The sequence below is a fragment of the Eptatretus burgeri genome, chromosome 3 (genome assembly GCF_056783735.1).
Source record: "Eptatretus burgeri isolate ZD-2024b chromosome 3, Ebu_testis_v1, whole genome shotgun sequence".
NCBI classification, from domain to species: Eukaryota; Metazoa; Chordata; class Myxini; order Myxiniformes; family Myxinidae; genus Eptatretus; species Eptatretus burgeri.
In genome coordinates this window covers 146,228,045-146,250,502 of record NC_140963.1, presented here as the reverse complement: position 1 = coordinate 146,250,502, position 22,458 = coordinate 146,228,045, and the positions used below count along the sequence as shown (strand labels likewise).

General features: G+C 41.7%; 1 protein-coding gene across 2 annotated transcripts in view; it reads right to left on the bottom strand.

Moving 5' to 3' along the window:
• Nucleotides 1–258: 258 nt before the first annotated feature.
• Nucleotides 259–22,458, bottom strand: part of LOC147031225 (integrin alpha-6-like) — a 378,714-nt gene continuing 356,514 nt past the window's right edge. Inside the window, exons 22-26 of one of the 2 annotated variants that reach the window (XM_085876100.1) lie at nt 13,080–13,193; nt 11,122–11,229; nt 3,842–3,967; nt 3,084–3,227; nt 259–2,226 (exon numbers count right to left, since the gene is read on the bottom strand). In XM_085876100.1, the coding sequence (XP_085732226.1) occupies nt 3,117–3,227; nt 3,842–3,967; nt 11,122–11,229; nt 13,080–13,193 (459 nt within the window). In that variant the 3' untranslated portion in view covers nt 259–2,226; nt 3,084–3,116. The remainder of the gene's footprint in view (nt 2,227–3,083; nt 3,228–3,841; nt 3,968–11,121; nt 11,230–13,079; nt 13,194–22,458) is intronic. The other variant, XM_085876099.1, reaches the window with a different exon arrangement.

The window sequence follows — 22,458 nt, the reverse complement described above, 5'->3', positions numbered from 1 at the left end:
GAAATGAACACATGGCGATCATTGTGTGGATTTCTCCATGGTGAAATGAACCCAATTCAACAAACATTTTGGGGAATATTCTTTTTTTAATCACAAAATAAACCATTTGCTCTCTCTCTCTCTGTGAGAGGTTTGTTTGCACCAATAAGATTTGAAAATGATCACAGTGATTTGGAACTTTCAGACATTGTTATTAACACTCATCTCCAGCTGTCCATTCACATTTTAGATTTAAAAATAATTCTTGAGGAAACAGTCTTGTGTGCAGAACTTCATTTTAATGCATAATAACATTCATTGATTGGATCATAAAGTAGCATAATTTGCTTATCCCGAGAGATTATTAGTCAGTAGTACAATCATGAATATAATTGCTTTTCTTCTTTAAAAACGCTGCACGTTGTGACTATAAAAAGGAAGAGTGAAAGTTTTCTTTCCTTACCTTGCATTCCATGACATTCACAAACAGGTGTATTGGTGGAAGGAGGTGTGTGGGAGGGGGGGAGGTGGGGAGGGCAATGCCTTATTGATCAAATGGTTTGAAGTAATTTTACTAAATTTATTTCCTGGCTCCAGTTGATACCCTAAACTTAATTCAATAACTGCAGCCAGAAAAAAAAGTTATCGCTAAAACAGCCTTGCATAAATGGATGACACTGAAAAATGATGACAAACACGTTTCATGATGATAGTACAGAACACACAGAATCACAAACATTCAAGCATTTGAAAATATGTACAAAATCACCCCCAAAATATTTCACATCTTCCTGTGATGAGGTCGTCGTCCTACCGCCAGATGTTTGCATGTGCCCATCAATGGCTTTTGGCATCCAATGCATGTGTTAAAGTAGTCATTAAAGAGTTGGCCCGAGTCGAGTTCTGATTGGAGACTGCCCGAGTCGATCTCTGATTAGAAACTCGGCCCAAATAGACCTCTGATTAGAGACTCGGCTTGAATAGAACTCTGATTAGAGACTCGGCCCGAGTAGATCTCTGATTCGAGACTCGGCCCGAGTCGAGCTCTGATTGGAGACTCCACCCAAGGAGACCTCTAATTAGCGCCTCGGCCCAAGTGGACCTCTGAATAGAAACTCAGCCAAAGTCGACCTGTGAATAGAGACTCAGCCAAAGTCGACCTCTTAATAGAGACTCAGCCGAAGTCGACCTCTGATTCGTGACTTGGCCCAAGTAGACCTCTGATTAGAAACTCCGTCCGAGTAGAGCCCGCTTGCTTCCTTCCCGAACCCATTCAAACTAAGGCAGTGGCATACTTGCCAGCATTAATAGAAGAAAAATCAGAAGGATTGAAATTATTCATGGTGAGTGAGCGAGGTGACTGGGGCTGAGGGCAGTGGTCTGGGAGGGTGGTGCTCCCCCCCCCTCACTCCCGTGGTCGGGAAATTTTGTTGTTTTAACGTTATATCTGTGCATTCTAAGACACTCTTTTATGCAAAATTAAAGCAGAATAATCATGTTTTCCTGATTAATTTACACCCGAAGGCCGACAGAAACCTTGTCACAGCATGAAAATCGATCAAACACTTCGATGAGATATTATTTTGTAAAAGCAATATTTTTCGCTATTGTTGGACAACAAAACTGTAGGCTGTTCAAGTATGTATACAAAAAGCAGAAGATTACCACCCAAAGTGGTAGAATTGGCAACTATGCAGGAGTTTGTACAACGCTTTGTGTCTAATATGAGGACATCTTGGCAGCCTTGTGGACACGGCATGAGCAGAGAAGAGGCTATGATGGACGTGTTCATATGCAACCTTATCGATAAGTTTTCTGATTCGCTGTTTCTGTTTATGCTCTCCTTGGTGCAGTTTGGTGTCAATGGCTGCATACTAGCCCATGATAGCTTTCTGCACTTTTATTAAACTCATATCGAGCCTCTCTATCAAGTAATGTCATACTAACCTCGATTCCAAATAATATAAAATAATAAATGCACATTATTTTGTGATTGTGAAAAAAAAATGTAAAAAAGCAACACATGAACCAACTGAGAGGAGTTGAACATCAAGCCATTGTGTGTCCTTGTCAATAATAGCTCTCGTTTTCTTGCCAGGTTGTCACCCATTCTTTCTTCTTTGGTGGTCCACGAGCGTGATACCGAGGGGCATGACCGTCGTTTGCTTGCCTCTCGGCCTTGCGGATGCGTACCGCGTGGTACTGGGGTGGGTTGTCCTGGTACCGGGAGCGCTTGAAAAAGCCACACTGCGGGAAGGAACACAAACTTGGTGTGCACAAGGAAGAAGAACCACAATGTAATCGGTGTACTGACGTGAAGTGAGCAATCGATATGTTAGAATTGTTGCAGACTGTGCTGGTTCAGCCTTGTTATTGATTGAAGCAAAAGTGATTATGTGCAGCCGCAGGTGCAACCATTCAGCAGAGAAAAAGCTTAAAAACCACCAAAGGTAGCATGTGCAGCACTTTTTCCTTCATCGTGCACTCTTTTTTTTCCTTACGAGAGCAAGCATTGGCTGCCGTTAATACAAGAACCCTTCGGGATGGTACAATTGCAGAACCCTTCATGAAAATGCAAACCGATGAGGGACTCGAGTAATTCCCGATGAGGGACTTACTAAAGTAACAGCCAATCCTTGAAGGAAAACCCCCATTATATGGTTTTGATTTTAAGTCAAGCCAATGATTTGAGTGAAGCCATAAAGAGCCAGCACAATTAAAAGGTTGATGAAAGGAAAGATGAATGTAAAGAAATCTTGCTCTCGCAAGTGCAGCAGAATCAAAGCTCAGTTTTTCAAAGATTGGATGTGAGTAGATCATGCCATTTGGTGGTCACACCGTACACAGCTCGTCACAACCATTAACATGAACATGCAGCACAAATGGCTCCATCCTCATCACAAACACAAACACGCAGCACAGACTGCTCCATCCTCGTCACAAACACGAACATGAACACGTAGCACAGACAGCTCCATCTCTTGATGGACCGGAACAAGTTAACTGCGCAATTGCAGGTAAACTTGAGGCGCATTGCAAGCCAAGCAAAGGTAAAAGGCTGACTCAGAGTCCCGTGGAATGGACACACTGCCATTTGCATTTACCAAAGGCTGGAACAATGGCGGAAGCTTTAAGCCCTATGCTTCGGTAGCCATTTTCTCTTTCTCTGAGGGCTGAACCTCAATTTTGGCTTTGTGATATTTGGCTTCATATTGCATTTCGTGCGTTGTCCTCTTGAAGAATCCACACTAGAAAGGAAGCAATGGGATGTGAATGAGAATTTTTTGTAGTCGCAAATAACAACCTCACTCTGACACTTGTCACAGCCTGGCTTCATGATCCTGTTTTAGCACACCTTGATAAATTGAGCAGGTCCATGTATGAGCTGTGTAATCATCACCAAAGGGTAGTTGTGGCTAGGTAGATTATTATACGATGAGAGAGCCTAGGTTTGACTTGGATTTAACATTGAGTTTCCAACATGACATTCATGTACTGTACTTGTAAATAACATGGGGAAGGCCATTTTACCCAGGAATCTGAAGGATTACTGGTCTTTCAGGGTATAAAAAGGCCCTTACTGGTTTAGTTAATTGCATGGTTAAGCCTTGTGGATACTTTTATAGGTAGTTTTCAGACTGGTAAGCATGTCCTACCCTTCCAGGAACTACTACCATAAAGTATATTTAACATGTGTAAACAAATATACCAGGAACTACTGCAGGACAGTTCCATTCTATGAATAGTATACCTTGAATTTCAATCCACAGAACTAGCAGTCCAGCATGCACTTGTCATTATAAACCACTTACTACCACTCGACCTTTGACATGTTACACAAATGAGTACTCTGAACACCCACCTTCCATAAGAGGAGGATTAGGAGAGCCAGCATGAGGATACCAGCCAGAACTGCCAGCAATATGATCCACCATGGTATACTCTGGTATGGCTGGATTGACATCTCTGGAGACACCATTAGACGAACCTGGATGACAGGGTCCTTTTGGTCCATGAAATGAACAACACACAGTACATCAAATAAAGACTCCTTCATTGTTCTGCTACCAAAAACCACATATGCCACTCTGACTATTGCTTCATACAGATCCTAACTGACAGGATGTGTCCACAACACACCATCCTGTCTGTGGTCCACAAGCAGATCTTGAAAGGTATCCATGACAATTATATTACATAAAGCATAAACCCTCCAGCTATGTGCTGACGAAACAATGCATATCCAACCACTCACAACAGTTCTTTTTGTGTCCCTTTTGCTTAGCTGGCTCGTATCCAGGTTGACAATGCAATGAAGTGAAGCAAATGGCACTGCACTGCGACTTACCCTATCAGTTATAGTGAGTGGAAGGATCAGTTTTGTTCAGCTTGCATAAAACCGGAGGGTATATGTTTGTTTTTGCACATGGTACAGTGAACAATAATTTGATAAAATCAGAGAACAGTGCCGCAGCACGCACGGTGCCCAGCGAGCACGGGGCCCAGCAAGCATGGGGCACAGTACATCATAATAAATATAAAGGATAGAGTATAGCACCACATATTTTAGATTGCACAAAGAACAGCACAAAGCCAACTTGTAATCGCATCAGACTGGCTGTTAATTCTCTCTCTTCCTTCCTTTTCTGCCATTATCTTCTGAACTCTTCCCCTTACATCCTGACTTCTTCACAATATTTAAATCCTACCCCAACTCATACACAGCATTCTTCCGGCACACTGTTTTTGACCAGCATGATTGCCAGCCCCATACGAATCCTGGACCAATCTACCATATATATATATATACAATATCTTGTCAATTTTAGAATGGGAAACTCGTTTTCATGAAGATTGCACCTTTGCTCCAATGAAGGGTTAACACCTGAAATGTCGGCTTCTCCTTGCTTCCCAAGCCGTTTTGCATGCTTCAATCAGCGTCTGTTGATTTCAACCATTGCCAATTTACTTTGATCGAGCTTTCAAAATACTTTCTCATAAGAATAAGCCAGCAGATCCCAGGTAACGTATGGTGAAATTGCTCATCTAAAGGCCGATGGTCCTTTTCTTCTCTCTCTCCTCTTGCCTTCTCTCATTTTTTTCTCTTGGAATTTCATTTATTATTGGCAGCAGCTTTTTGACAATACAACTGAACTATCTCCAAAAATATTCGCATTGAGATCTTTTTGAATCACACAATGGACAAAGTAATCTAGGGACGTGGGAATCCAAACAGCACTCTCATCTCGACACTCACAACCATGGGAGAAATACGCAAAACTCCACATTGTATTCAATGCAAAAATGGGAAATTTTATCAACCTTCACTGCTTTGATATCCCTTGAGAGAAAAGCTCTGATAAGGAAAGCTACATTTAAAGTAAACCACCCCCATGCCAAATAAATAAATAACAAATCCTCCAGCGCACAACATTGCCAGGGTGCTGACGGTACCCAGAAATGTCGCCGTGCAACACATAGAGATGGAATTGAGAGGGAGCAGTGTACAATAATTGATTAATTGCATAATTAAAATAAAGAAATAATCGTAAAATAATTGATATATCAATCAATTGCCGAATAGCATATCTAAAGCACCACTGTTTCATCCAAATCTATATATTTTTGAAAATCAAGTAATTAATCGAAAAATGAATAATTATCAATTAATTGATGAATAAATAAATCAAAAATACTCTTTATAGCCAAATCACTTGGTCACTGTCATGTCCAAATATCAGCTTCCGAGCTCAAAAGGTGCCTGAGATATTGCCAGGATGAGAAATAAAACAAATACGTAATTAATAAATGGATAATAATTAAGTAATTAATCAATTAATTGATTTTTAGAAAAACACAAAATACAGTTTTTGTCAAAGTACATCTTCACTTTTGTCCCAAAATTTCAGCTTCCCAGCTCAAAGGATGGCTGAGTTATCACCCAGACTTACAAACAAACAAGAAAATGAAAAATCCTTTCTGGAGTGACAACTTGGCAAAACAGCACAAAGGAGAATGGCACTCGGGAGAGCGCATACCTCTGCCAGGTGAAACAGTTCACGTTTTGTAACCCACTAATGGGCTGAATCCGAACCAAAATGCAATCCGCTTGTTATTGTCACCTATTCAACTCATCCACCTTGTTTTGTCATAACTCGTTCACAACTTTTTTGGATATTGTGATATATTTAGTTTTTGGCCCTATCTATCAATTTGAGAAATTAGGCCAGTGTTGACCTTTTGACCTTAAAATTAATTGATGGTTGAATGGTTGAACCTGGTGTGCAAGTGCTCTTCAAATTTCAAGTTAATTGGATTGAAATTGAGGATTTTCGAAAATTCAGCCAATGTTGACGTTTTGGTCTATGTTGACCTTTTAGCCTAAGTTTACCTCAAAATTAATAGGTAATTGAATTTGGTGACCTCATATGCAAACGGTCTTCAAATTTCAAGTCAATTGGATAAAAATTGAGGATTTTAGAAAATTTGGTCCAATTTGGCCCATATTGACCTTTTGGCTTAAGGTGATCTCAAAATTAGTAGGTGGTTGAATTCAGCAACATGACATGTAAATGGTCTTCAAGTTTCAAGTCAATCGGATGAACATTCTTGGGATCCTCGAATCCTGAGTTCAAATCCCACTCAGAGGTTGAATTAATACCAGGTGGGGTTGACTCTGCCTGTCATCCTTCCGAGGTCGGCAAAATGAGTGCCAGCATGCTGGTATCCTGTGTCGGAGTGGCGACCCATCCAGGATTGTGCCCAATAGCCAAGGAGACTGCTTCGGCAGCACCAACGCTCTGCACAGAGTATGGTCCCAATGGATGGATGGATGGATGAAGATTGACAATTTTAAAATTTGGCCTATTTTGGGTTTACCTTCTGGCCTCTGTTGACCTTTTGATCTATGATAACCTCAAAAGTAATAGGTAGTTGAATTCACTGACCTGATATGCAAATGCTCTTCAAATGTCAAGTCAATCGGATGGAATTTGAGGATTTTAGAAATTTGGGCTCAAATTGGCCTGTGTAGACCTTTTCCGTCGACCGAATTTTATGAAACTTCAATGTGTGACCGTCGTAGGTTCGGTGACATTAATCTCTGAAAATTTCAGAACGATCGGTTGAGAGGTTTGGGCTGGAGGTGAGCGGACAGACAAAAACACACAAACAAATGGAAGCAATCAACCAACTTTTCAAATTTTTTTTTTTTTTTTAGCCAAGTAACAAACACACACAAACACAAACAAACAAATGGAGGCAATCAACATACTTATCAATTTTTTTTTTTTTTTTGCAAGTAACAAGAAATAACACAACAAAAACTAAGTACTCCCTTCCTTTGGTGCCCAGTGATGATGTTATGCATCACCTCAATATGGAATTGGGAAGGAGCGGTGTACAACAAACAAACAAACAGAGTAAAAACTGAGTACATCCTTCTTCTCTTGGCCATGACTTGTTGCATCGCCTCGATATGGAATTGCGAAGGAGTGGTGTACAAGAAACAAACAAACGGAGTAAAAACAGTACTTCCTTCTTCACTCGGCGATGACGTGATGCATCGCCTCGATATGGAATTGCGAAGGAGCGGTGTACAACAAACAAACAAACGGAGTAAAAACAGTACTTCCTTCTTCACTCGGCGATGACGTGATGCATCGCCTTGATGTGGAATTGCGAAGGACCAGTGTACAATTAAAAATCACTCCTAGAGTGACACTTGGCGAAATGGAACAGCACTCGGTGGAGTGCGTACCTCTGCCAGGCAGAACAGTTTACATTTTGTGTCCCACTGATAGGTCTAATCTGAATCCAGACCTGAAGCAAAATCGAATTGGCTTGTTCTTGTGACCGAATCAACTCGTCCACCCAGTTTTGTCATAACTCGTCCACAACTTTTTGAGACACAGTAGAATCTGGATAATAGGCATATGCACCTATTTTTAGATTTAGAAGAGCATATATGTGCTTATATTCAAAGAGCCATGACGTGTTTTTAATGGTAAATGTTCTTCATATTGGCTGCATAGATGTCAGTTTTTACATCTTTGCAATTTCAATTGTCTCTACCTCGGAAACAAATACTAAATACATTTTCAGCCCTCTAGCAAGTATCTCTTTAAACTCCGCAACAAGTTCATTTTTCATGTCTGGGTCAAAGGCCCATCTTCTTCAAACCATTAGCACTCTGAACAATTATTTCCTCATTCTTCACCATTTGCATCAAAGTCCTCATGTTAAGTCCGAATTTATGACATGTCTGTTACTGGTTTTCACGGGTGTACGTTCGACGTTTCACTGGCGTGTCCATTTCAATTTTCATGAAAAATGTTGTTTTCTGACTATCGTAAAAGGGTCGTAAAACATTGTAAAACACACTTTCACAACCCTTGTCCAAAAACACCCTTTCACAACCCTTGTCCGAAAACACCCTTTCACAACCCTTGATGAACAACGTTGTTTTGAACGCACAACTCTTGTAAGTACAAGTACCAGATGTGTAAGAAATTCGGACTTAAAGCTTATGAACAAATGCTAATAAAACACGAAATACTGTCCTGTTTGAGTTGATAATATTTTCAGTTTTCAAAGCCTTAAGGCGCTGTCACACCCTGCCGATTTAGCCAGCGTATGCCGACTTATGAAAAATTTGTCGAAAACGCCGGCACACGTCGAATACGTTATGGGTAACTTTTGTGTACGTTAAGAGCACGCTGAAAAACACTGCCATACGTCGTAGTACGCTGGCTTTCATCGTTGTACTTTACGGTTGTCCTCAAATTTTAGCATGCTCGAAATTTTACGACGTATGCCAGCGTATGACTCGCACGTTCCGCTACGCTGGCCATAAGTTGTAGGCACGTGATGCGATCATTGACACACGTCGACACACGTTACTTGTAAGTTACTCATAAGTCGAAACACACTGAGGTAATGATTAGCGTACCCGAAACATATTTATAACCTATGAGTGAAGTGTTGTAGGCACGTTACTCGATCATTGACACACGTCGAGGCACGTTACTTGTAAGTGACTCATAAGTCGAAACACGTCAACAACAACTTCAGATATTTCGTCACGTGCCTTCACGGAGCCAAAGAGAAAAAAGAAAATGTGCCTTGACGGAGAAAATAAGTTTCGGGTATGCTAAACATTACCTCGACGTGTTTGGACTTATGAGTAACTTACAAGGAACTTGTGTCGACGTGTGTCAATGATCGCATATCGTGCCTACAACTTATTCCCAGCGTAGCGGAATGTGTGAGCCATACGGCGAGTACGTCGTAAAATTTTCAGCATGCTTGAAATTTCTCAACGTACTAGACGTACCACGAAATAAAACAGCGTACTTCATCGTTTTTCAGCGTGCACTTAACGTATACACAACTTGCCCATAACGTATTCGACGTGTGCCAGCGTTTTAGACACATTTTTCATAGGTCGACATACGCTGGCTAAATCGTCAAGGTGTGACTGCGTGGTTGACACTTCCAATTCTCAGGCAGTTATGATTTAAATCAGCGTGCGGCAGGTTTTTAACAGGCTACGCCACGAGTTCGTCGGCGATACGTGCAGCGTGCTATGCCTAAGTTAAACTATCGTTGAGCATAGGTTGTGAACGCCAACAACAGCCTAAGCATTCGTTGGTATAAGTTATCTATAAGACAACGAAACGTTCTGCGCCCGTTACTAATATGTTATGCATACGACCAATACGTTATGAATATGATCAAAACTTTTTTAAAAAACATCAAAATTTCAGTGTACGCCAACGTTTTACATACATTTTTATTCGTTGCCATTGCTGGCTAAATCGTCAAGGTGTGACAGGACCTTTACGATGGCGTTTTTATATGCACTAATTTTAAATGGAGAAATCAAATATGGAGGCCCGTGTGTGCTTATTTTTCAAATGCACTTGTATTCAAGCATACGCCAACTCTCCAGATTCTACTGCATCAGGCCAGATGAAGTTTTTGGCCCCATCTCTCAATGGTGAAGAATCAGTTGAAAATTAAATAATTCTCATATCCAGATCTGGATTGGGATCTTCACCGAAATTGAAACAATTCTTCCGAGTGGCATTCCAAAGGTTTTGTCCACAAGGTTTTCTCATAATCCATCCATAAGCTTTTGAGATATTGTGCTGTATATCGTTTTTGGCCCTATCTCTCAATGGTGAAAAATCATTTGAAAAATTCTGACATCCAGATCTGGATTCGGACTTTCACCAAAATTAAGCGTTGGTGTCCTTGGCCAGTCACCCATAGACATAAAAAGTTTCAGAAAGATTGCTTGAAAAGTATGGCCAAAAATCGTGTGACAGCCAACCAGACAGAGAAGCGCAACAGACCAACATACTTGGCATAAAAATTTTTTTGCCAAGTAACAACTAAGAAAACAAACAGAGTAAAAATGAAGTACTTCCTTCTTTCAGCACCTGGCGAAATTTATTATTCGCATTCAGAAGAGAATGCAGGCAAGATTATGAGATGAAAATCTTATAGAAATACCCAATGGACGCATTACCAAGCCGTGAGTTAATAGTCTGATCTGATTTTCTAAGAGTCTAAGGGATGGAACATGGCGAGCAAACTCCCAAAGCTGCATCCTGAGAGTTTGTGAATGTATCCATCTTGTCCGCCCCATGTGTTCTCCCCTAGCCGTCATTCTTCCCCCCCCATCCCTTATTTGTCCAAGTCTCCCTTTATTTTTCCCCTCAACCCTGTGTTTCCCACCTCTCTTTCTGCTTCTTCCCCTTTTTCGTGTGCAGCCTGTGGCTGCTGGTTGCATCATTGGTTGAGGGTACAGCTATACCGCTGATACAGTGCCCCTATTACCAGTACACTGGTGCTCATTTCGCCGACTTCAGAAGGATGACAGGCTGAGTCAACCACACTTGGTGTTAATTCAACGACCAACAGGGGCTCAAACCCAGGAACTGAAGATCCCAAGCCAGCCACCCTTACCGCTAAGCCAACACCAGCCTTCTCTTTCTGCTGTTCCTCTTGTTCTGTTATGTTACAATCCATTCTTTATTCTTGCTCCTCCACAAGCCTCGACTTTGTGTACAAAAGAGAAACAACATAAAAGTATATTCCCATCATGATCCAAGTGTGCAGAGAGAGAGGGTTTACCAAATATCCATGAAGCTTGGCGTTTTTCATGATGATGTTTGCACCTTGAGTTGTAATTCCAATCTTTGCCCTTGTGATGACTTCCATCTCAGAAATATTGTCGAATTCCTGTGAAGCAAAATGAGACCATGTCAGGTCAAATTAACTCAAGCTCAGTTTAGGGGGTTTGTGGTGGAGTAGTGCTATGGTTCTTATTTGTTTGTGGGTCATTTGGGCTTGCCAAAAATAAGCAGGCCAATACAAGCTTGGAGGAGGTGTGTTCGGGGGTGGGGGGAGGGGGGTGAGGGGGATAAATTAGCGTAATGGTTTTTGGAATCATGGTTTTAACAATATTAGCCTCGCAAGAGGAGAGGGTATTGTATTTTGGGTGTTTGTTTGTATGTTTGTCTGTTTGTCCATACAGAATGTCAGTTTGTGTATTAATTATATTTGACCATTTAAAACCCTAAGACCCTTTGGACCACCAAGACCCTTTAGACCCTTTAGAACCCTAAGACCTATTAAAACCCTCAAGTCCCTTGGACCATTTAGACCCATTTAGACCTTTTCAGACCGTTGACAGGACCACATTTAGAACTAGATCATTTAGACGTTTCATTTGCAATCAACGACCTTTCATTTAGGACAACCTTCCATTTATTTGCCACACAAAATACACCAGACAAAACAAGTCCTGGTGAGGGTCTGCAGTTTCTGATCGCTCTTTCTTGTTTATTGTATGTTGGGAGGAGGCATATGCTAGATTGCTAATATTGTGGTATACTAGGGTGGTGGATGTCTCGACTTAATCAAAGAGCACTCCCGAAAACCCCAAGTGTTATCGTCTCGTGACCGAGTTTAAGGATTTATTCCATAAGCCCCAAGTGTTATCGTCTCGTAACCGGGTTTAAGGATTTACTCCATAAGCCCCAAGTGTTACTGCCTCGTGACCGATTTAAGGATTTAATCCATAAGCCCCAAGTGTTATCGTCTCGTGACCGGGTTTAAAGATTTACTCCATAAGTCCCAAGTTTTATTGTCTCGTGACCGGGTTTAAGGATTTACTCCATAAGTCCCAAGTGTTATCGTCTCGTGACCGGGTTTTAGGATTTACTCCATCAACCCAAAGTGTTTATACCTCATGACTGGGTTTTAGGATTCACTCCATAAACCCTTTGGAGTTATATGTCGTGACCAGGTTGAGGGCATACTGAAAAAGAGGACCAGATCGTGATTTGGCGAGGATCATTATGTCATTCAAAACGGATGTGGAAATGGGCGTTTTGCTTCCTTTTCAGTTCATAATATAAAAATGAAAATAGATTTGAGTGGCCATGGTTAATTGGTGAAGGCAAGTCCACAGTTTTACAAATGAGAATGCTTACAAGTGATCATGATCAAATATTCACCTTGTATATTATTTGAAAAATGCTCCAATCATTGAACTTTCCAGTTATTTTCATTCTGATGGCGGCCATGACTTGTTTATGAGTGACCAAAGACAATTTGTGACGTCACACTTGTTTCACAGCCTATCATTGAGAACTCTCCAAAAGTCATATTTATCTTACTTTGTGAAGCACTTAATTGTTCTCACAACACCTGCATTCTTATTCAGATTGACTGTATTGTGATCATGTCAGGTGTTTTTGTTTCAAGAGGAGGAAATATGGAGTGATCTCTGGACAAATGATGAATAGCATTATGCTAGATATGGGAGGAATGAGAATACAATGTGGTTGGAGCAGAATGTGGGACAGGAGGAGGGGGGATGACAAAACAATGACTCACAAAGCATGAGCAATGCACTTTAACAAGAGATTAAAACAACGTCTCCATGACCACTTTGTTTGGGCAAGTGTCCAATTTTCATGAATTTTAAACAGGAGTTTGTGATTGATTGTGACACATCTCGGGGAAGCATGATGCTGAGCCATGGAGAATGAATAACAATGTTTGTAGTTGTGAAGGAATTGAACCTCGAGAAAGGTGGAGCTCCAGAGACGTGCACGCAGGAGCACGGTGGCTGATTGTTCCATTCCAGTCAAAGAGCACTGTAAGGTCCAACACCGTGCTGTCCCTCTCAAGCAGTCCTAGTCACAGAGGCAGTGATAACAGTGTGGTACATCATTATTCACTCATTTGTGCCATTCATTCAATGTCATTCACTCTTTGGCTCTTTCCTATCTTATACGTCCTGGCTGGTTGTCAAAGCAAAGGAAATATTAAAATAGACAGAGTCGGTGCAAACGTTTCATGAATTATGTCACATAGCTTTTCCCGGCCATTTTCATATCTTAGCATTCAATTTGACTGCATGATCATTGTATTTATTCATAAAGAGGGAGATGGGTGGGAGAAAGGAGAGAGAAGATAGGGGAGTGAGAGAGGGAGGGGTGGGACAGAGACGAGGGGTGGGAAAGAAAGGCAGAGATGGGAGAGGAGAGGAGGAGGGAGAGGGGGGAGAAGGGGGGCAGAAGGGGAGGGAGAGAGAGAAAGAGAGAAAGAGAAAGAGAAAGAGAAAGAGAGAAAGAGAAAGACAAAGAGAGAAAGACAAAGAGAAAGAGAGAAAGAGAAAGAGAGAAAGAGAAAGAGAGAAACAGAAAGAGAAAGAGAAAGAGAAAGAGAAAGAGAAAGAGAAAGGGAAAGAGAAAGAGAAAGAGAAAGAGAAAGAGAAAGACAAAGACAAAGAGAAAGACAAAGAGAAAGAGAAAGAGAAAGAGAAAGAGAAAGAGAAAGAGAAAGAGAAAGAGAAAGAGAAAGAGAAAGAGAAAGAGAAAGAGAAAGAGAAAGAGAAAGAGAGAGAGAGAGAGAGAGAGAGAGAGAGAGAGAGAGAGAGAGAGAGAGAGAGAGAGAGAGAGAGAGAGAGAGAGACAGACAGAGAGACAGACAGAGACAGAGACAGAGACAGAGACAGAGACAGAGACAGAGACAGAGACAGAGAGAGAGAGAGAGAGAGAGAGAGAGAGAGACAGAGAGAGAGAGAGAGAGAGAGAGAGAGAGAGAGAGAGAGAGAGAGAGAGAGAGAGAGAGAGAGAGAGAGAGAGAGAGAGAGAGAGAGAGAGAGAGACAGACAGACACAAGAAGAAAAAGATCAATCAGAGATTGCAGATCTTCACCAGGACTTCTTTTGAGTGGTGCATTTTTTAATAAGTTTGAAGGTAAATCCAACATGGCTGCCAAACCATGTGTCTGATCAAGTTGAAATTAAAACAGGTATTCCCCATCTCTACTCAATCATAAATGCGAAGTTTCACATTAATTGATTAAACGGTTACAGAGAAAACATCATTTAATATTTTTCTTCAATTTAATATGGCTGCTAAACCATGTGACCGATCAATTGTTCCTAAAAACACTTGTACAACCATGACTTGTGAAACACTTGTGTGAAGTTTCCCCTCGATTTGCCCAGTCGTTCTGGAGAAGATTTTTTCTAGGTTTTAGGGTAAATCAAACATGACTGCCAAACCATGTAACCAATGACATCATATGTGTGAACTTTTTATTCCTCATGGACAGGTGGTCATACCTGTAAAGTTTTTCCTCAATATGTTCTGTCACTTGAGAGAAGAGGATATTTAAAGGTTATTTTTTAAAAAAACAATATGGCTGCTGAATCACATGACCGATGACATCATTATTTTTTTTCTATGGACCATTTTATCTGGAGATGACCCTCAAAAGTTTTCATACTGATCGGATGTGGCGTTCTACATATGCAATTATGATATCATGATGAGTGCACCGATGATGTCAAAAAAAAAATTACTTATTCCCCATAAGGAGTACTTGCTCTGTGCCAAGTTTCTAATTTTTCCTTGGTGCGGTTTCAGAGATACAGAGGTCCAAAGTTTTTCCATTTTTCCAATATGGCTGCCACACCACATGACCAAGGACATCATAATTATCATCAAAACATTCTACATGAGTAGTCGCACCAAAGGTGAAAACTTCGTCTCAATCCGACAAGCAGTTGCGGAGAAAATCACGAAAGTTCTGTGCAGACAGACAGACAAATAGACCCAAATGCAATTCCCTCTCCTCTGGCGAGGGTAACAAGAGAGAGACAGACGTGTGGGAGTGCTGCAATTTATTAGGAGGGGGGCAAGGAGGGGACACAGAGAGAGAGAGAGAGAGAGAGAGAGAGAGAGAGAGAGAGAGAGAGAGAGAGAGAGAGAGCAACAGAGAGAGGAGAGGAAATGGGGGGGGGGGGGTAGGAGGAAAAAAAAAAAAAGAGACAAAGGTGAGGGCTGTAGGTGGAGTTGGCAAAAAGAAAGTGTTATGCTTAATGACTGAACACACAAAAAAAAAAACATGTCAAAACAGTTGTACTGACACTGACAAAATGGAGTCTGTAAGGCAATCCGCTGGCACATCTACGAAAACTTTGATATCCCAGTTCCAGAAAATTTGTGGGCACATGAACCAAAAGTAATCACTGAAAACAAAAAAAACCCTTACTGAAATGGAAGTGGATACTTCGAGACCTGGGAAGACGCTGTACCGCACATGGAGATAACGAATAAAACACAACACACACACACACACACACACACACACACACACACACACACACACACACACACACACACACACACACACACACACACACACACACACACACACGGATACTTTAGAGACCTGGGGCGGGAGAATTTACAACCCACCCTATCTACACAACCGGTCAAAAGTTTTAGAACACCCCCATTTTTCCAGTTTTTACTGAAATTTTAGCAGTTCAAATCCAGTGAATAACCTGAAATGGAACAAAGCGAAGCGGTAAACTGCCAGAGGTAAAAAAAAGAAAAGTTTAGGTTACCAAAAACTGAAAAATAATGTAAATTTCAGAGTTGTTAAAAAGGCCCTTTTCAGGGAACAAGTAATGGGTTAGCAACTGCAGCTGTTCTGCAGCAATGGAAGTAAATTAAGCCTTGAAAGTTGATGCAAACAATTCCTACTGGTGTCAAAACTTTTGTTGATTGGTTGCAAACCCTCTGTCTGTATAAAAGCAATGTTGGAACAGACTGGGTTGAAGCATTATTTTGACAATATTGCACTGCATGAAGTAGTATATTGCTCTCATAATGGTGAGAAAAAGACAATTAACAAAGGAAGACAGACAGACCATTATAACCCTTAAAAGTTTAGGTCTTTCCTTTCGAGAAATTGTTAAGAAGCCAAGGTGTCAGTGAGTACAGTTTCCTACACCTTCAAAAGGCACTTGGAAACTGGAGGAAACTCTGACAGGAAGAGGTCTGGCAGACCCAAAGCCACAACACAATCAGATGACAAGTTTCTGAGAGTCAACAGCTTGCGTGATGGGCGGCTCACAGGACAGCAGCTTCAAGCACAGCTTAACACCGGTCGAAGTAAGGAAGTCTCCGTTTCAACTGTGAAGAGAAGACTTCGAGCTGCAGGTTGGACAGGTTGAGCGGCAGTAAGAAAGCCATTGCTGAGATGGCAAAATAAGAAAAAGAGGCTTGCCTGGGCCATGAAACACCACCAGTGGACAACTGCAAACTGGAAGAAGGTCTTATGGACCGATGAATGAAAGTTTGAAATCTTCGGTTCATCACGCAGGGTTTTTGTATGCCATCGAGGAGGCGAAAGGATGTTTCCTCAGTGTGTGACACCAACTGTCAAACATGGAGGAGGAAGCATGATGATCTGGGACTCTTTTGCTGGATCCAGTGTCGGCGACTTGCACAGAGTGACTGGCACCCTGAACCAAAAGGGCTACCACAGCATCTTGCAGCGCCATGCAATATCCTCTGGTCTACACCCAATTGGTCAAGGGTTCACCCTACAGCAAGATAACAACCCAAAACATACCTCCAGGCTACAACCTACAAGTGCAACACATTTGTGGGAACTTCCGCAACAGTGTTGGGAAGAACTTTCTGAACACTTTGATTTCCATTGAAGAAATAATGCCACGAGTATGTTCGGCTGTTATATCTGCAAAAGGTGGCTACTTTGATGAGTCAAAAATTTAGATTAAATTTTGTTCAACAAAACGATTCCATGATTTATTTTTTATCTGCAATTGTTTATTTGTCTTTGCTTTAATTTCAGAGTACATTGAAACATTAAACTGCTTAAATTTCAGTAAAAACTGGAAAAATGGGGGTGTTATAAAACTTTTTACCGGTAGTGTACCTGTAAAAGGACTGCCTGCATGCATGCATGCATGCATGCTCATACATGCAGCGACCTTTGCACCACTCCAGTCGGCTCACTCCGAATCTCATTCATACATGCTGCAGTCTCCTCGACAGAGGGGGAGGGTGGGGCAGCATTGATTGGGGGGAGGGTAGGAGAGAGAGGGTGGGGTCAGAAAGAGGGAGAGGGGTGGGAGAGGGGTGGGAGAGAGGTGGGTAGAGTTGGGAGGGAGGGAGAGAGAGGGGTGGGATGGGGGTGAGAGAGGCAGAGTAGTGAGAGAGGGAGAGGGCTGGGAGAGGGGAGGGGGAAAGGGATTCTGGCAGATGAGACGCTCAGTTTAATGTCCATCCGAGAGACGGCACACACATTGATGAATTACCCTGCCTGTGAAACACCGGGAGGACAGTTTATAGCTCGGTCGGGATTCAAACACAGGCTAGATAGCTGAGTGTGCATGTGTACCTCTCGGCTCTTCTTACGTGATGTAGCAATTAATTACTTCAAAACTGAAAACATTTTTTACTCATTGTGATCATATAATCCATTTTGCTTTCCTAAAGGCCCTGTCACACCTTGACGATTTCGCCAGCGTATGCAGACGTATGAAAAATTTGTCTAAAACGCTGGCACACGTCAAATACGTATGGGTAAGTTTTGTATACGTTAAGAGCACGCTGGCATACGTTGTAGTACGCCGAGCTCGTCGACAAATTTTCCATGCTTGAAATTTTTCGACGTATGCCAGCGTATGACTCACATGTTCCGCATACGCTGGCCATAAGTTGTATGCACGTTACGCGATCGTTGACACACGTCGACACACGTTACTTGTAAGTTACTCATAAGTCGAAACACGTCGAGGTAATGTTTAGCGTACCCGAAACTTATTTCTAACCTACGAGTAACGTGTTGTAGGCACGTTACGCAATCGTTGACACACGTCGACAGACGTTACTTGTAAGTTACTCATAAGTTGAAACACGTCGAGGTAATGTTTAGCGTCAGTGTTCCAGACTCCCTGGTTTTTTTTTCTTCCTTCGGTATGACAGTGATGTTGACACTTCGATTTCTAGTGCAGTTATAATATAATATAATTAATAGACTGCTAATTATATTAATAATATAATAGAAAAATGGGAAATGTCGTGGAAAATAAAATTGCACATTTTCAGCGAGCCAGCCACTCACTGCCTGTTGCACTGCAGAACAACACGTGGCCAATGGAGCGAGTGGCCCCTGAACTTTGTTCAAGTTGATCGGTATGATAGTTGGTGACAGTGCGAATAATGTAGAATACTTGCCAAGTGTCTTAATGACTCCAACAAAACAGATGATAAGAAACAGCTCACTTGGCACGTGATTAGCAATCACTGAACCATCATATTAAACACATCTCCTGGAGACGCCCACGATGTCAAATATGTCCGGGTTGGACAAATGAACACTCTTTTAGGAGTCGGAACTTCAGCTAAGTTCGATTCTGGAGCTTAAATTTTGTAATTCGTCTTAGTTTTAGAGATTCTTGCAGTTATCACATGTGTGGAAATGAAATAAAGCCACAAACTCTGGCATCTTTGGGTGTTTATAAGCATTTCAATGTACCCAGCGATTTGTTGCTATGATGAACAGGCATTCGATAATATGAGTGAGGAAAGTGAAAAAAACAAAAAAAATTATCGAAAAGAAATCGTTGCGGCCTGTTCTAAGTCCAGGTATGGTTGAGCAGACCAAAAAAACTGAGTGGCTTCAGACCCCAGTTTGATAACCCAGGATACGGCTTAAGACCCAGAGAGCAAGGTGGCCGAGGTGCACCTGATAAAGGAGGTAATTAAATAAGGCCATTAATTATCTTCAAAAGGGGTGTTTTAATTCAGCCCAATACTCAATTTTCACTCATGCACTCCCTTGGAATTTCGTTAGTATCCATGCAAAGGTTTTGGCTGTGAGGTTTCATGGTTTTGGAGTTATGGAGGAGACGAACACTCACACACACACACACACACACACACACACACACACACACACACACACACACACACACACACACACACACACACACACACACACACACACACACTCACACACACACACACACACACTTATTAGTGTGTTGTTGCAAATACAACCGTCACTTCATTGACAGGAATATTAAGGGTGGGGGGAGTAAGAAGGAGGGGAGAGAGGAGGAAGGATAGGGAGAGAGGAGGAAGGACAGGGTGAGGGGAGGGAGAGTAGGGAGAGTGGAGTGAGGAAGGAGGAGGGGTGGGGGAGTGAGGAGTGCATCGTTGGAGCCGTCATCGTCAGCGGTCGTGGTCTGCGGTCTTTTGCGGGGCTCCTCGTGGTGGTGGTGGTCGAGCAGCCAGGATCGTGGGCTCGTGGATTTTGGGTCGTGGGTTCGAGTCCCACCATGGGAGGTTGGAGTCGGTGTGACCGCACGAGGTGGAAAGGTACTTGGCCAGGCTCTGTTCCCTCAGCTGAACTATCCTCCTCGGCCGGAGGACCGAATAAAGACCCGACGGGTCCATTTATTTTGAGTGTGTGTGTGTGTGTGTGTGTGTGTGTGTGTGTGTGTGTGTGTGTGTGTGTGTGTGTGTGTGTGTGTGTGTCCGTGGGCCCCGTCCTTAAGTAGAAATTGCTGAGTGTTTGCTTGTGTATAAATTGCATTTCTCATATTCGGTTTTAACTCTGCTCTTTGTGCTCCCCTGCCCCATTGTAAATAAACCCAAATTGTTCAATGTACCAGCTCGTTGTTGTGCTTCCCATTATTGACCCAGCACGGTTCGTGCGTGAGAACCAGTAAGCCGATTGGGCTGTAAGTTGTTGTTTGGACCGACGGACTTTGGTAATTCTGCTCGGTTACACCGGACCGAGGTCGCTAGAGCGACCCGGTTCGACAGGGTGTGACTTTCCCAGTAATTTGACAACGTGGGTACTTAGGTAAATTGAAATTTGACAATTTACCCTACCCCACGCCATCAGAGAATTGGCGAGCACGGTCCTTAAGTGACCCGTGACCTTCGGAGTTGTCCGAGAGTCACGACCTAAATTCCGGGTGTTCGGTGGGAGACGGCTCCACTGCTCCACCTGGCGGCCGTTCCTTACCACCGACCCCCGGCCCACAACAATAGCACAATATCTCTGAAGGCTATGGATGGATTTGGACGAAACTTGGTGGACAGGTTGGGTGTGTGACACGGACAAATCGATAAAATTTTGGTGAAGATCTGAATCTGGATCCAGATCTGATAATTTTGAAAGTGATTCTTCAACATTGAAAGAAAGGGCCAAAAACGAGATTGCATGATCTCTCAAAAGGTGATGGAAGGATTCACACAAAACTTGGTGCATAGGTTGGGAGTACCACGAGGAAGAATTGACTTAATTTTGGTGACGATCAGAATCTGGATCTAGATACGAGAATTATTTCATTTTTAAGTGATTCTTCACCATTGAGAGATCGGGCTAAAAACAATATTGCATGATATCTCAAAAAGTTGTGGACGGAATCGGATTAAACTTGGTGGACATGTTGGGTGTGTGACAATGACGAATTGATTCGATTTTTGTGAAGATTCAAATCCGGATGCAAGAATTTTTCAAGTGATTCTTCACCATTGAGAAATCGGGCCAAAAATGACATAAAGCACAATATCTCAAAAGGTTATGGATGGATTCCGGAGAAATTTTGTGGACAGGTTAGGAGCATGACAAGGACGAATCTATTCAATTTTGGTGAAGATTCGAATCCAGATCTGGATACGATAATTTTTCAAGTGATTCTTCACCACTTTGGAGATGTGGCCAAAAACTATATATCGCATGAGATTTCAAAAATTTGTCGATAAGTTATGCCAAAACTAGATGGATAAGTTTGTGAGGTGATAAGAACAAGCCAATTCGATTTTGGTGAAGGTTCAGATCCGACCGATCAGTCGCGTACAAAATGTAAACAACTCAGCCGAGTGGAGGTAAGTAGGGTGAATATACTGGTTCTAGCTCACTTTTCCCCATGTAAATGAATAGGGGATTTTCAGCGATTCCCTTTTTTTTTCCCTAAAAAATAAACCCCCTTTTTATCCGTTTTTCCCTGCTGTGCAGGGGTTTGGCTTTTTGTGAGGCAATCTTTTATGGTCGGATGCCCTTCCTGGACGCCTCTTACAACACAGGGATATGGTACACCTATTCTAACCGGGGCATACACCGGGACCAGTATACTGGTACTCATTTCGCCAACCTCGGAAGGATGACAGGCTGAGTCAACCCCCTGGTGTTAATTCAGCAGCTGAGCGGGATTCGAACTCGGGACACTGGGATCCCAAGCCGCCACCCTAACCACTAGGCCAACACCAGGCTTTGTATATATATATATATATATATATATATATATATATATATATATATATATATATATATATATATATATATATATATATATATATATATATATATATATATATATATATATATATATATATATATATATATATATATATATATATATATATATATATATATATATAACCAGGCTATCCTAAGGTATATTTATTTGTCTCCCCTTTTAACCTGGAGGTTGATCAGCTCACTCATTGAACCTATAAAGATTTGTTCATTCTCAAATTCCTTCAATAGTTTAATTTTCTTTGCACAATAATCCCCATCTAAAATATTGACAAACAAAACATTTGAATCTTTATATTTTTTAAGATACCCCTTTTGTGCCATTACGAAATGATAAACTTCTCTTAATGATCTCATCTGACCACCGCCCGAGTTGCAAATCATTTTTGTGTATAAACCACGCCATAAAAAAAGTTTTGTTTCAAATGTTTTCAGTTCATGCCGTGAAAATGAGGAAGTGTTTTTTGACACGGTCGTGCTGTGTGGTTTTAGACAGTCATGCTGTGAAAAAATAGGAACTATTCTGTGAGACAAGGTCTCGTGTTTATATTTTATCTCAGAACACGAACTGAAAACATTTGAATCAAAACCATTTTAAGTATGTTTTGTAAATGATTCATACAATCGCCCAGTTATTTTCCAAGCTGTCATTTCCTGTGGCCGCACCCAATGCTTAGGGAATTTCCTCGTCGTTGCCTTATAAGTGATTCACCAGACAAAGTTTCTGCCAGACGGGATTTTCATTTTTACAACTGAGACATGGACGATCTTTCTTCCGATGAAGACAAAAGCTTA